This window comes from Myzus persicae, unplaced genomic scaffold, assembly GCF_001856785.1.
Source record: "Myzus persicae strain clone G006 unplaced genomic scaffold, MPER_G0061.0, whole genome shotgun sequence".
NCBI classification, from domain to species: Eukaryota; Metazoa; Arthropoda; class Insecta; order Hemiptera; family Aphididae; genus Myzus; species Myzus persicae.
Window position 1 is genome coordinate 568,967 of NW_019104400.1, and position 15,425 is coordinate 584,391.

Below are 15,425 nucleotides of genomic sequence, written 5' to 3' on the forward strand. Positions count from 1 at the left end.
CGCGACGTGGGTGGTGGGTATTACTGCAGTAGGGACCCATCCCGCTTAGACGATTTCTCCGACATAACTGCTAATATCCACTCCACTCCGCGTACGATATATATATATTATATATATATATGTACACGGAATTACGACGTAACGCGGGTAAGTGCGTTGCGTTACATTATGTATATTAATATTATTATGTACGACACTAAAACGCGCCGTCGCTACCCAAGTCGTGCGCGACCGTAATCATACGCAATAATAATGATATATCAACTCCGGTGTATTACCTGCAGCGCATCGTGTATACGGCGCGATCGAACACACCCCCGCCCACCCCGGTCGGATGTACGCCCCGGCATAATCCGATATTGTCGCGTGCACCCTTATTATAATATTATAGTATTACGATAATATTGTATATATCGTGACGTGCAGTGTGTATAAAATAATCGTCGTTGTTTTAACGACGACGGCGTCTACCCGTATATACTTATACACGTATATATATATATTATATACTTTATATACTATTATATATATTATATATACACACACACACACACACACACACACACACACACACACACACACACACACACACACACATATATACATAATATCATATATACCCTCCCTCGCGTACGACGTCGTAAAATGTGGGCGACGCGATATTAATCGGTCGCGAGGCGCGCGCAGTGTAGCGGTTTTATTATTATTACTGTCGTCCGTTAAACGGCCACGACATATTATTATACAGTTCTGCGGGCGGATATAATCTGTGCACTGTTATGACAATAATAACAATAATAATATGTTACGCACTATAATTATTGTTACATAGTGCTCACGGCGGACGACGTATAATATTATCTCATTATTGTGATGTGATATCAATCGAGTAGACGACTTCGTGTCCCGATCCAGTATCGCCGCGTGTAGACGCACTCGGAAGACGATTTCGATCGCTGTGCGTTACTGTATCGGCTTAAAGTCAAACACGTATGACAATATGATATCACGCTCTAACAGCAGGGATATAATACTGAAATGTCGCGCAAGGTTTGGAATCGGCTGAGCTGCTTCGCTTTATCATTCCCTCCGAAACGACCGAGGAATCGAAAAAATTCCACCCGTGTCAAATTTCCAACCTACGCTTACCCACACGGAAGCTGGTTCTGCACACGACCGTTTATCGACCGAAAATCTCCCACGTCACAGTAATATAATGTAATCTAATATAGCTCCCCGACCCGGTCGGGGTCCAGGAATCTAAATATACACCAGAGTGTTCGGATTTAATTTAAAATGTCGAGCTTATATAGTACATACCTGAGCTATGTATTAACCTGACGAGTTGTATACAATTTATAATGTAGAAAATGATTGAACATCGAATTACACGTTGTTCAGTCATGGCTTCTATGTCTATATGCATATGGATATGCATCTGATTCGACTGAATTCAATTGAGACTAAAAAAAATAATTCGGGTATGGCAGAGTGGGTACAAGAATTTTGTATCCCCCTGCTATCACTATGCCGGCGTATTATAAAAGATTGCATTGTATGAACTGAACTTGCCAAAGAACCGTATAATATATTATAGCATAATTGTTCACAGGGGCGCACCCAGAATTTTTTTTTGGGGGGTGCTAAATTCAAAAAATTGTTATACTAATAGGTAGTATTTATTTTGAAATGTGTGCAGAAATCTTAAAGCTTGTTAATAAACAATTAAAAACGAATAAATAAATAAATGAGCTCGCGAAAAACCAACGATGTCGACTTGAACAGTTGAACGACAATACTAGTTAATCTACTGAATAAGTGATAAAATGAAAGTGGAATTTGTCGTAAAGATACCTGTGGTTTGAGATAAACTAAATTGTATCGATAAAAATGTATGATCTAGACGTTTCCGGTATCCTACACAGTACACAGTTTCAACTAACGACGTCGCGACGATAATAATAAACAACAGAGGTCTCTCCCGGGGCCCGGAATGACAGGTCTAAATATAATATTATGTTATATCTAATGTTTAAATTTCGATAGTTGATATTTTTTTTTATAATAATTTAAAGTCAAATGTCAATTGTCAATAAACCTAATAAAATATGTTTTGGGGCTAGCCATTTGGAGGGGGGGGCTAAAGCCCGTTAGCCACCCCCTTGGGTGCGCCCTTGATTGTTCATAATGTTCAACGATATAAGAAGAAAGTTGAGCTACTTTCATGTACTATAACGTTGAGTGCAGTTATCAGCCGACAAGAAAACTGGTCGTCCATTATGTACCAACAATTTTGCTTTTTGTTTAATCCAGGGGCTAAACACCGTCGTCGTTTCCACTATGCCCTCCCTTACAATGCATGCAATACATATAGCTATAGGTAGTTGCTCTCCATTTCTTATTCCCGAAAGTCTGAGGTTCATCTCTTACTCGGTCACACACCATCGCTGTCTAAAAAGGCGTCTCGGTCATCTTTTTTTATATCTGGAGGTCTTCAAATCGTGATTCATCATTTTGGCTGTTCTTCCGCATCACTGTACGTCTAGTCAGTCGGCTTATATTATCTACAGCCTTTGAGTGATTCTATTACATCTGGATTATGGAACATTTCTTTCGGTTCTATACGCTTTATTATTATCCTTAAATATATAATATATGTGGTGTTGTTATTTTAATTTCTCTTTGGACCATAAATCCAACGTAAAATTTTGATTTCGAATACTGTTCCCCTAATTATGAGTAGTTTGTTCTTAGGTTGGACCTAATTGATTTTCATGCACCGAATGCGCAAAGTCTGGTACCTACGTGTAATATATTAACCATTAATAATGGTTTAACGGACAGCTACGGATTTATTTCTTCGACGTATAAGAAGGCCATGCGCGATTGATCATCTGCACATTATCGAATACCAGCTAAGCTCCAAAATCGAACGGCAAGCGCATGCTGCTCGTGAAGAGTATAATACGTGAAGAGTACGATGATAATAATACAATATTATAGGTAGGTATTAGGTATAAGCAGTTGTAGTATACGGTGGAGTGAGCGCTAATTGCCCGAATGTACGCGAAACATCTGCTACTGGCTGCTGTCGATCACGAGCTTATTTATTGTACACACATATATATTACTACTCCTCTCCCTGCACCTGGTGCAGTTCTGAGATGATTTTGTTTCGCCATTAGAGCAGGGAACTCTTTTGTAGATTCCTCGACAATACGTCATGTTACCCGTGTGTATAAGCCCAAATGCCGTAGATGTCATAATATAAACAGGGTGTAACAGAAATAACTGAAATATATTATAATCACCCGAGTGCGCAATAACTTTCGTTCTAATCGATAAAATATGCAAACGTTATTTATTTATTTTTTAATTTAACTATTATCATTTTCAATAGGAAATAATAGTTCAATTTATTTTTTAAATATCTATTAGAACAAAAGTTATGGTTATAATTAAACTTTTTAGTTTTTTCTGTACACCCTGTATGCAAATAGAAATATGTGTCGTCGTAATATTGTTTGTTTTGTCACGACAAACACAACAAACTATTTCTGGCCGCCTCAACTGAGACGTGTCGACGATTACATTACATCTTATTATTATTACTATTATTATTGTTATATTTTAAGGACGACGACAGACGTCAGTGACTAAGAGAGAACCGCCATTGTCGCCATCGTCATCCTGAGATTATAATATTATAAGAGTACAGTAAACAGTATACACATATGTATATATCAGTGGAAAAAAACACATACGTTTATTTATGCAGAGTGAGGAAAAAAGGATGGTCTATGCAGTATGGTTTTCGTATTCAGTGTATGGTATATTATAACAATAGATGTATTAAAAAAATATGAAAAAATGTTCTTATTGAAAATGTTTGTTGGAACATAAATTTGATTTGTTGTAAAACCGAGTAATCCGTTTAAGTCCCGAGAGTAGATATAGGAGTTATAGGACTATTGCTCACGTCTTGATTTATTTTGTTTTTACTATTTGGTATATCGAAGAACATGCATGCCGAACACCGCGTATGAGTAATTATTATGGTTCTATTGATAAACCGTGTCGACACAGTGTTCCGAAATCGATAGAAGCTAGCTGAAACTAAAATATATTCTATTTTTTTTATTGATTTTCATTAATTCATTTAAGACATTTTAAGTGATGTCATATTATTATATTATTGAACTTTGTTAATTTTTTTTTTTTAATGATTAATTTTATATATTTACGATAGGCACAATAATATTAAGTATTGTTTTCTTAAATAAACACATATTTATTAAAAAATGTAATACTACACAACTGTTCAAATTAAGTATAGTAATAATTAATTAATATGAATTTAAAAATTGGCGATTTGAAAGTATATTGTTCAAAATTAGTAACCGAAAATTTTAAATTAAAATGCGCGACTTCGAAAAGTTCGAATTAACGAAGTATCAATAGAAATTCTCGTAGAATGTATATTTTGATTTGGTTTGTAAATGGAAGGAGAGTATTAAATTTAACTAATTGTTACATAATCTTATTGACACGATTAAGTAAGTACGCTTCTCTATAATGGTTAATGGAAGGTATTTACGATCCTTAATATGAACTACCATTTGTATTACAATTGTAGATAATAATTCCAAATTTGAAAAGTTATGTCAACAAACTAATAACGGGTCACAAAATGTTTTGTATTACAAATTCAATATTAAATATTTCAAAGAATACATTTTTATGTAACTTTTTTGGTTCTATAGTATTGGCGGAATAAGCAAGAAAAATTTTGGAATTAGCCAGTTTTAGCCAGCTTTTTTTGAATTTAAAGCACTGTGCATCACTTAAATAATTATAAACATATTTAATAGAATTTAAAATACTATAAGACGATTTTTTAAGATTTATGGCACATACAAATAATTAAACTGTTCTGGCATTTGCACTTTTTATGGCCAATGGTCTAGAATTCTAGATAAACATCGATTATTTAATAATTTCGTATAGTCCATAGTTAATATATTATTCGTAAATTGCTCGACTATAATGAAGATTGTCCGGACGTACTCTATAAAATAAATTTCAATGTACCTATTTTTTTTTATACCCAAAATAAATCTATTTTCTACATATATTATAGTTTGCCATCACCAAAATGTATCTATTTATGCATCTTATTGTTATACGTTCGGGAAGAATGTTGTCTTCCTGTAAACTGATAAAATATTATGATTTTCATATTGGTAGTTTTTTGGTATTATACTTAAACTATTTCAACTGTTAGAACTATAATTTATAATTTACTCCCATTCTCAATTATGTTCAATTTTTATTTGGTGTGTTTTTGTGTTTATTAAATCATACTTAAAGATTCATTTATATGTTACATATTATTTATATTATAACATTTTGTAGATAGTTGTTGGTACAATTAGTGTTCCTCGGGGCGTTATTAACAAATAAATATGTAAAATGTAGAGGTGTGAACAAAAATATGAGTAGCATTTTAATAATACTGAATGTTTTGTCTGATGAACATTATATTGTGGAATCTTACCGATAAATGATAGTACACCATTTTAAAACTTTTTTTTTAAACTTGTTTTTTGCACAATACAGTTACAATTATAATAATAGATTAAATTATGGGCATTTCAAAAAAAAAAAATAAAATGACATTTAGAATCTGTAATATTATTTGTATAAAACTAGTAAACGTGATAATCTGTTTTCAATAATAATTTATTTTCAGCGTTATTAATACAATAAAAAACAACAACATGCAATCACACGAGGAAATATACCTACTAGTGTGAGAATCTTCAGATTTTGCAGAAGGCGCCTTTTACATAATAATATATACTTATATTATATTAGGTGCCCAGGCACTTGAGCTTACCTAAATAATATAATATTATGTACGAAAGCGCCAAACGTCCAATGAACACGGACATAATTAAACCTCAGTAAAGTACATAGTTATGTGTATATAATATACGCGACTATAAAGTATTTCATATTTTTGTCATATTGTCACTATCGTATATTATCGTGGTAAAGGTAAAGGTAAAGGTCCATTGTGTGTATATTTGTATGTGAAATGTGATACAACTTACAACGTACTTATTATTTATTGACGATGCTCGATCTAACCGTTATTTGCAAAATTTATGTATTCGAGTCATGACTCCACTTTACGGTTTCCGTTAATTTGCCCGAAACTTAGTCTCCATCACTCTTCCTATGGAGTACATGGATATAACACGGACAATCACAGTCGAATATTTAGAAATTTATTGAATATCTCTATTATGCAATGACAGTCAGCAATGGTGTAATTATTAATGCATAACAATACATTAAACCTAAGTTGTTAACTTCATTAGGCAATGTACAAACCAAGTAGGTTTAAAATCTACACTAAAGTGTATAGTGACTACACACCCGCACACATAGATATACATTCATATTCGTTATCATGTAAATACGTAAAATAATATAATATTCGTGTTTCAAACATATTTTTATTTGGTAACATTTAGTTTTAACTTATACAAGTATAAAATATGGTAGATTTTATATTTTTATTCTGTGTTATATTTAAATATTTATGTCAAAATTGATGTGTGACAATTTTTATAAATGTACTCATTTCTATTCATTTTCATTCAGTGACCAAACAAATGAATTCTTTTGAGTGGAAATGATGATTATGTTTAAAGTTTTGTAATCTTAGGATTCCATGTTATTATTGTATAATAGTTCTAACTTCTAGATAATTTTATATACAATTCAAACTTTGAGCAATATTCTTCATTCGATTTGTATTTTATATGTTATTGGTTTTTTTTTATTGTTTTATTACCTATTTGGTTTAATATATAAGTTTATTTTCTTTTGTTATTTGTTAATTTGTTTTTCAACAATACTCCTTTATTTTATGATACGAAATATAGAAATATTTATTGTTAAAAAAGAAGACGTCGATAAAGTGGGAAAAAAACTCGTTATGAAATCACCTTGAGTTTTGAAAGATGTATTTTGTCTGGAAATTTATGGAATCGATCGTGCGTTTCTTACATTTCAATATTATTACATTTGACAGGAAAAGGAAGTCACTAGCTACAGCTCTTTCGTATGACTCTCAGATTTATGGGTCCATGTTTTATTTGCATTTTAATACTACCGGCGCAGGTAACTTTTGACCTTAGTATTTCTTAAATTCATAATAATAATTTATGTAAGTACACAGAACAGTTGATTTATGTTTTTAATTTTTTTGTTTGCCAATAATCATGAATTTTATCGGGAATTGCATATTTATGGAATCAACGAGGGTCGAGGAGTGACTAGAACTAAATACAAGAAAATGATTATGTAGTCTTTGTTTTGAAGGTTGCACACAGAATTTATTTTATTAAACTACTTAAAAACTTTAGACCGTTCATAATTTGTGGGATCTTAAATGAATCGAAATTCAAATAAACTCTGTAGATTCGCATTTGAAATGCTTTTTTTATACCACCACCAACCCAACTACCAAACAAAAATAATAACATAGTGTAATATAATGATAACTTATATAATTGATAGATACATTTTACAATTCTCAAAACATGTACATTGTACATTTTTTTTTTGATAACGTTCTGGATGCTATACAATGTAATCTCACATTATATCTTATAACAATTTTCAATATACATAACTCTTTCACATAATATATGTAATGATTCAACATGTATCGCGTTGATGACATATTTTTAAAAAACCATTTAGTGTTTGTATTTATTTATTTTATTTTATTGATGCCATGATTTGCATTAACTCAGATACAAATTGATTTCAATAGTATTGTGGACATAGAAAATATAAATTTAAAACTCAAAACTATAAATAGTTATAATAAATATGGTGGTGGAATGTGATCGAGACAAAGCTGAAGTTAGCCGATGTAACATTTTGTGCAAAAGATCGTTGAGTTCATAGCCATGGAAGTCTGGAGGTAGATTATGGCGAGTACATTTATATAGGAATTAATGATTTCTAGTGTTGTGGTAGGGTACTAAAAGAAATATAAAGGAGAGTACCTGTATCAGGATTATATATACTTATATCTTATAAATTTAATGTATAATATATTATTGGGAAGTATTTAAAAAATCTATTCTTATTTCTAATATAGTCTTGTACCTTCTCTTGTATACTACGTTAGGTATTAGAACTAAGCTAATATTGTATATGTCATAATATATATTATCATTGTAAACGGTGATAAAACAGATATTTGTCGTTTTCGTCATTGCGTTTGGAAAAATTCAAATCGTCAACAACAACGGTATTTTAGCTATTTTATAATTTTAAATACAACATTTTTATCTAGATGTCCTTCATCTATAACATTTTTGAAGTCGATTTCCTGACTGACCTGACCACTGACCAGTGATTTCGACTGGCGTTATGTATATCGAAATTGAGTATAAATAATATTATAATGATATACCTACACAATATACTATTGTTTTATGTGCACTATTACCTTATTTAATATTATCTATTAATAGGCATCAAATTACCAAATGTCATCATAAAACATTCATTATTATTGGTTGTATTAATTTCGAACGATCAATGAGGTACGCTCAAATCAAATCAATTTGTTCATGACCCAATATACTCTGAAACTTGGCATGTAACATTACTCTTTTTGATGTAGCTAGGTACACAAAAATATCAGGAATGAACCGGGGAGCCTAGTAATCTTTAACCAATGTACTAAGACCATTTGTACAACTAGATACTCACAGCAATGAGATACCTATGTGTAATCATCCAAACCAATAGTACTGCCGATGAAACGAGGTTTATTAGAGCTATGTATAAAATTAAATATACAAAATTAAATCACACGTTTTTTGGTTTTATTATATGTATGTATATTTTATAATGATAAACAAGAAAATAATAAGTGACTAACAATTTCCCAAGGTAATTTTCACTTTTAAAAATTATTGGTTATTAACAAATTAATCATATGTTTTTTATTATTATTGATCAATCTGCTTCAACAACAATGGCTGTTTACATTTTAATTTAAAATTTTTTTCTGAAATATATTATTTAAATTTTTCTAGTAAATTATTTTATTTTCTTGCGCTTCCATATTTGAAAAATCATATTTTAATGTAGTCAAATATACCTATACTAAATACAATTGTTTATAATATGAAATGTATGGAGTATTAGTCAGTTGTTGAAAAATCAAGTATGATATCCAGCTTTTTACGGTTTTGGTTGTGTGGTCTGTTTTCTACTCCCGATGCAGAAAAGATACTTCTGATGGACTTATTTTTCTTTTTACCTAATTTCGGATCCCACAAATAAACTACGTTTTTGATACCCGATTGAATAATTATTTTTGCACATTCAATGCATGGAAAACGCGTTACATATATGGTGTAATCTTTTACATTTATAGATCTTTTATAAAATATAGCATTCATTTCAGCGTGGCATACTGAAAATATAAATGAGAATCAAATGTATTATTTGATCAGAATGACACGTATAGTTTTAGACATAATTAATTACCATAAACAAATTTGTTTTTTAAATCCGACACACTGTCTTTACCCCATGGAAAGTCATCATCGTTACATCCAGTAGGCATTCCATTATATCCTGTGCTTACAATTAAGTTGTCCGAGTCAACAATACAAGCTCCAACTTGTGATACGGGATCTTTACTACGTTTTGACATCAACAATGCTGTAGCCATAAAAAAATTTTCCCAGCTTAAATCACTCCCATCTGATTGGTCTGTTATTGAATCAAGTATAATATTCTGATTGGGTTTGTGTTCTCTGATTATTAAACCCGACGCACCAAACATCTTCTTAGCGGCTGCTGTACATGCGTTTGATTTTGGGAAATGCACTACTTCCTTGATACCGGATTGAATGATAATTTTCGTGCATTCACTACACGGATAAACAGATACATATATGGTACAGTTTTGTAAATTTATAGAGTTTTTATTCAATATGGCATTCATTTCAGCGTGACATTCTGAAAATTAAAATGAGAACCAAATATATTATTTTATCAGCTTGACAGGAAAAGGTAGTTTTTAACATTATTACTTGCCATAAAAACATATAAATTTATCATATTTAAAGTTACAATTGTCACTTCTAGTAGGCATTCCGTTATATCCTATGCCTACGATTTTTTTGTCCAAGTCAACAATACAAGCACCAACTTTAGTATTACGATGCTTACTTCGTTTCGCTGACAAAAATGAAATGGCCATAAAAAGATCATCCCAGCTTATATAATTTTTTCGCTTCCTTCACAAATAATACAATTTATAATATTGGAGATTTGTATTTACAATGTATAAATGTATAGTCAATAATCTTACTCATTTAAGATATCATTATCATCATCGGAATTTGTAGTTTTATTAATTAAGTCCATTTGAGTTTCAGATTCATCAGCATTGCTTGTAACTATAAAATTATTTTATTAATTCATTTTTGAAGTGGTTTGGTTACAAAACAAAACATGGTAATGCCATATTTTCAAAATTAAGTTATACATAATAATATCTTCATATTAAAAAAAAAAGTGCGAAATTAAAAAAAATTAATGGATTTGTCAAAAACTTAGGTACTATTTGCCGAATTAAGCCAAAACGTATTTATTTCATGCTATAGGTATAGGACAATCAAATTTATGATTTAAAACATGTCATTGCTTTTTTTTTTTCTAAAACGTGTTATTGCCATACATCTACAATATACCTACGATTAAATGTATTATTCATAATAATAATTATTTAAAACAAAGTATTTTATGAAACCAGACAAAATTGTCTTCTTAAAATTATAAACATGTTATCAACTATAGAGATTTTACTGATTTTAGTATCACTAAAAATAATGCCAACAATTTGTATAACTGATTTAAAAATATTTATTTTATTGTTTTTGAAATTGTGTTGTACTCGTAATTCATTTTGGAAAAAAATATCACTGAAGTAGATCATTTTCGGTACGAATTTTTCATGTTAAAATGTCCTATACTGACTTTTGTTACAAAAGACTTTATTAAATTGTTTAAAATGTAATCTTAAATTAGATGGATTTGAATTAAAAAATGAAAATGTTCGATTTTTTAAAATTTTTAAAGTACTTAGGTACATATTCATTTTGTTTCTGTGCATTATTCAAGTAAAAACATAAGAGTCTTCCCAAAAAAAAAACTAGAAATGGCAACAACACGTTTTGTATATAACCACACAGATTTTAAATATACTTCAACACCATTGGTATTTTCTGTAATTTTTTCTATGATTTACACTATTATGTTTAGTTTCTAAGTGACGTTGAAGTTTAGTCGCTTTCATCGATGTTCAAAATATTTTATAGCATACAATAATACGTTGAGGGGAGCATATTATATCTTATGTTGATTGTTTACATTTTTGCTTATGAAACCAAAAGTTTATATTCTTAATAAGACTTACGACAGGATTTACTTTTTGAACACGAAGCACCTTCATTTTGTTCGTTCATGGTGGATTCATGCTCTTCTAAACACCGTTTCATTGTGAAAAAATTACACAACTAATTTAATTAAAATGTATATATTATGAAGAACTTGTACGTAATAAACATAAATCGCAAGTGAAACCTAAACCTCACAGGTCGACTGCAGTGGCGATACTGCGATTACTAGCTTATAAACACAACGCTAGTCTGTGGTTTAACGACCAATAATTGTTAATATTGTCATTAAAAACAATTTAATTTCGACGAAGCAAGACTATTACATAATAGTACCTAATAAATACGTGTATTTATATTTTGCTCTACTATTCAGTCTTATTACCATCTTTTATTGAGAATAAGTATATTTGTATACATAAAAATGGTACGATATCTACCTCCATGACAGTGTAATATCGTATTGTAATGTGATATCACATACCTAAGTATATTTAATATCGATACGTGCTCCCGAAGCAACGGATATTGGTTTCACTTTTTTATTGTAATAAAATAAAAGTAGCTTATAACTTAATTATAATTATTATTATACTAATGAAAATTAATTATCATTCTTTACATTAATTAATTGTCGAATTGTTTTTTATTTAATAATTCGTTCTTTGTGAAGTGAAAGATATAGCATTAGTGAAATAGTTCGGATATTGTGTCGTACACTTCAGTGCGTATCGACTCCTGATATTCCATAATTATACATTCTAAGCATATTTATATTTTATATAATTATATACTGTGAATTTAATATATTATGTATATCAATATAATAATTATTATAATACTCCATCATAACATTTTAATATAATATTAACACAAGTATAAATAATAGTTAAAGTAGGTCATGCGAGAATTTAGTGTTTTTTTAGCGATAGCTCAACGTTAAATATGTTAAGAGTTACATCCGGCGTGTGCAGTTTGTGTAGGAATACAATGTACATGAGGCATAGGCAATGACCTTAGATAATGACTCATGTATATGTTACGGGTAATGTGGAATGCCGGGCAATGTGTACATTACTTATTTTTGTTACTTATCGTACTGCCTATTTAAATACCAAGTGTAGAAAAGCAGACAGATTATGTAATTTCAAGTGCCATGCTTCTAAATCTTGTTCAAATCAAAACAGTAAAATTATAATTTATTATAAAAATAAAATGATGATACTTATTAATTTTTTTTGTTATTCCATCAAAATATTCGTAATATTATGGTACATGAATAAAATTAATAATGATAGTTTTTAAAAATATGACTATACATATTTAATAATTATAATTTATAGTAATAATAAAAAAATAATATTAGTTGGTGAAAAAAAAAATGTGGTTTACATTGCCCGGACAGGACCACATTGACGGAGTAATGTACACATTGCCCGTAACATATACACAGACTTTAGCGGCGAAAGAGCTCTCCGCACAACATAGCTGATGAAACAAAAGAAAAATAAATCACGGAAAAAAACCAACAAAAAAAAAAGCTTTACGGAATAATCCACTTTTATTCCCATTACAATTATGGAATGTCCTTACTGCAACTATTACTGACCAAGCTCGGACTAATAATAGTACCGAGGGTAGGAATCATCGCTCCAGTAAACTTGTTGGACACAATTATTCAACAGTTTGGACGATGGTAAGTTAAATAAGTAAGGTGATAAGCAGCAGATGAAACAAAATTGGCTCAATAGTCATTAAGTTTAATACAAAAAAAAAAAAATATTGAAGACGTAAAAAAAAGATTAAACAGCATTTACTCAAAACAATGCAAAATATTTGTCAGTACCTAAACTCAACAACTACTGTTTAAAACTTATTCAAATCTTCCGTTAAAAGACTTGTGGTTCGTGACAATAAATTGGACACGTTTCGAATGAATACCGAACAGTTTGATTGTATCGGGTCTTTTGTGAGCGACATATCATTCGAATTATGTTAGCCGGTGGTTTGTAGTATGTTGTTAGTGTTTTGACTAACATCTTGCATTTTAATTATTAAACAATAACGCGATAAAAAGAGAATAAAGCAAATTCGTAAAAAAATTGATTTACGAAGCACAAACAAAAAGAATAATAAAATAAACTTAGAAATAATTTGTAAATGCTATAATATATATTATTGCAATGAAACCCTTATCGATATTTATTAAACATGAGGGCTGAACATCAATTAATATATTTTATTAAAATGTACTCATAATATTGGAATATTTTAAGTGAACAGGCGTGGTGAAGTCAAGCATCAGCCAGTGCCACTCGTGTTCTTATTGTGATAAATCATACCACATACACATGTGTTCCGAACCAACCATACTCTGAGCCACAGGTAAAAGCCTCCAAAAAATAACCACCCTAAGACCTATGTAGCTGTGGCTTAATTAATAACAATAATACAACTTATATATATATTTATCTATTAATTCATATAGACCAGCTTACACGTCTTAAAATTGGATATTACATCTAATTTGTTCGAGCAATACGTAACTTTTTTTAATACCTTTAAATTAGGAAAACGGTTGTTGAGCAAATGTAAAATGCAATAATAATAATAATAATAATAATAGCCATTTATTTTCAAAGTTGTGTTTATTCGAGAAGTTCCCTTTATAACAGAACGCTGTGTCATTATTTACGAACATGACGCAGTATATACCTCCTCCGTGTATTGTTACGAAATTATATTGTTATAATAGCGATGATAATTATTAGGAACCGGGGGTGAATCAAATGACAAATGAGCCAAGGTTTTAGTGAGTTGGGAACGGGCTTAAACACGTCGAGAAGATTTTGTAGTAAATAAACCTGTACAAGGTGATTCGAGTTATACGACTAAAATATTACACGCGAATATTTACTATTCAAAGTATTATTATTCATTCTGTCTAATAGCAATGAACTGAATAGTTAGATTCAATAATACTGTAGGTATTGAATCAATAGGTCATAGCAATGTGATATTATAATACCTAGTATATTCCCTAAATCTTTCGTCAGATTTTGAAAATAATTAAATATATTACAGGTTATAAATCCGTTTTGGTTTCAACTAGGTTCTATTATTACGTATACATACTTCCACACCTATTATTATGACCAACACTTAAGTATTTTGTGACATTTTTAATCATAAGAAAATGTATAAATAAGAGTGTGGTCAAATCTAAGACCCGAAGAAACTGTCTGAATCGCAGACGCCAGATGAAAGATATTACAATAAGCTCTCGTTACGTAAAAACTCAAGGGAAATAGATAAAAGTTCGAGGTTTAAAAAAATTCAAGATATCGAGTCTTATTGTAATGGTAATTATTTCAAAGGGATTCCAATTGAGTTTGAGATTTTAAACAATTTGACTTATTATCTACGTTCGACATAATAAGAATCTGTATATTAGTTTATGTTATGGAGTATGATAAAACACTATAGATGACAATTAAGTTACACTGGCACTCTAAGTTCAACATTTTGACTTGAAAATTTGTTGGTATTTTACAGGTAACAATTTTTAACTACAAATGCCAAGTAGTACTGACCTTAGGGTGCAGCAGCACTCCAACAATTGAAGAACAATCAAAATGTTGACTTGAAAATTATTTAGTGTTTTATTATTTATTTGTATTTTATTATGAACCTATTTGTGACCAAGAAATGAAATGTCGACGTTAATTTCCGTTTATTGATAAAATTATAAAAATGAAAAAATCATAGAAAACTTTAGGAACTCGTATGCGTTTTCAATATTATATAAGCTCACGCGCATTTTCTAGATCGAATTACAAAAAAAAAAAAAAACGTTTACCGAAAGTCTTATGTACCTATATATAAATATAATATACTACAATAAATGTTGGTAGG

At 30.2% G+C, this 15,425-nt stretch overlaps 2 protein-coding genes across 4 annotated transcripts in view; both read right to left on the reverse strand.

Annotated features, from left to right (window-relative positions):
- LOC111041891 (WNT1-inducible-signaling pathway protein 2) overlaps positions 1-15,425 on the reverse strand; it is a 162,331-nt gene that overhangs the window by 39,869 nt on the left and 107,037 nt on the right. The window lies entirely within an intron of this gene.
- LOC111041893 (deoxycytidylate deaminase-like) lies at positions 8,900-11,748 on the reverse strand. Of its 2 annotated transcripts, none has more exons than XM_022326338.1 (5): positions 11,543-11,748; positions 10,424-10,511; positions 10,147-10,349; positions 9,592-10,068; positions 8,900-9,517 (listed from the first exon to the last, which is right to left on the reverse strand). In XM_022326338.1, exons 1-5 carry the CDS (start codon positions 11,610-11,612, stop codon positions 9,243-9,245), a joined length of 1,113 nt encoding a protein of 370 aa, XP_022182030.1. In that variant the 5' UTR covers positions 11,613-11,748; the 3' UTR covers positions 8,900-9,242. The 2 variants fall into 2 exon arrangements, with proteins under 2 accessions (XP_022182030.1, XP_022182029.1); XM_022326337.1 differs by having other exon boundaries at positions 8,901-9,517; positions 11,531-11,748.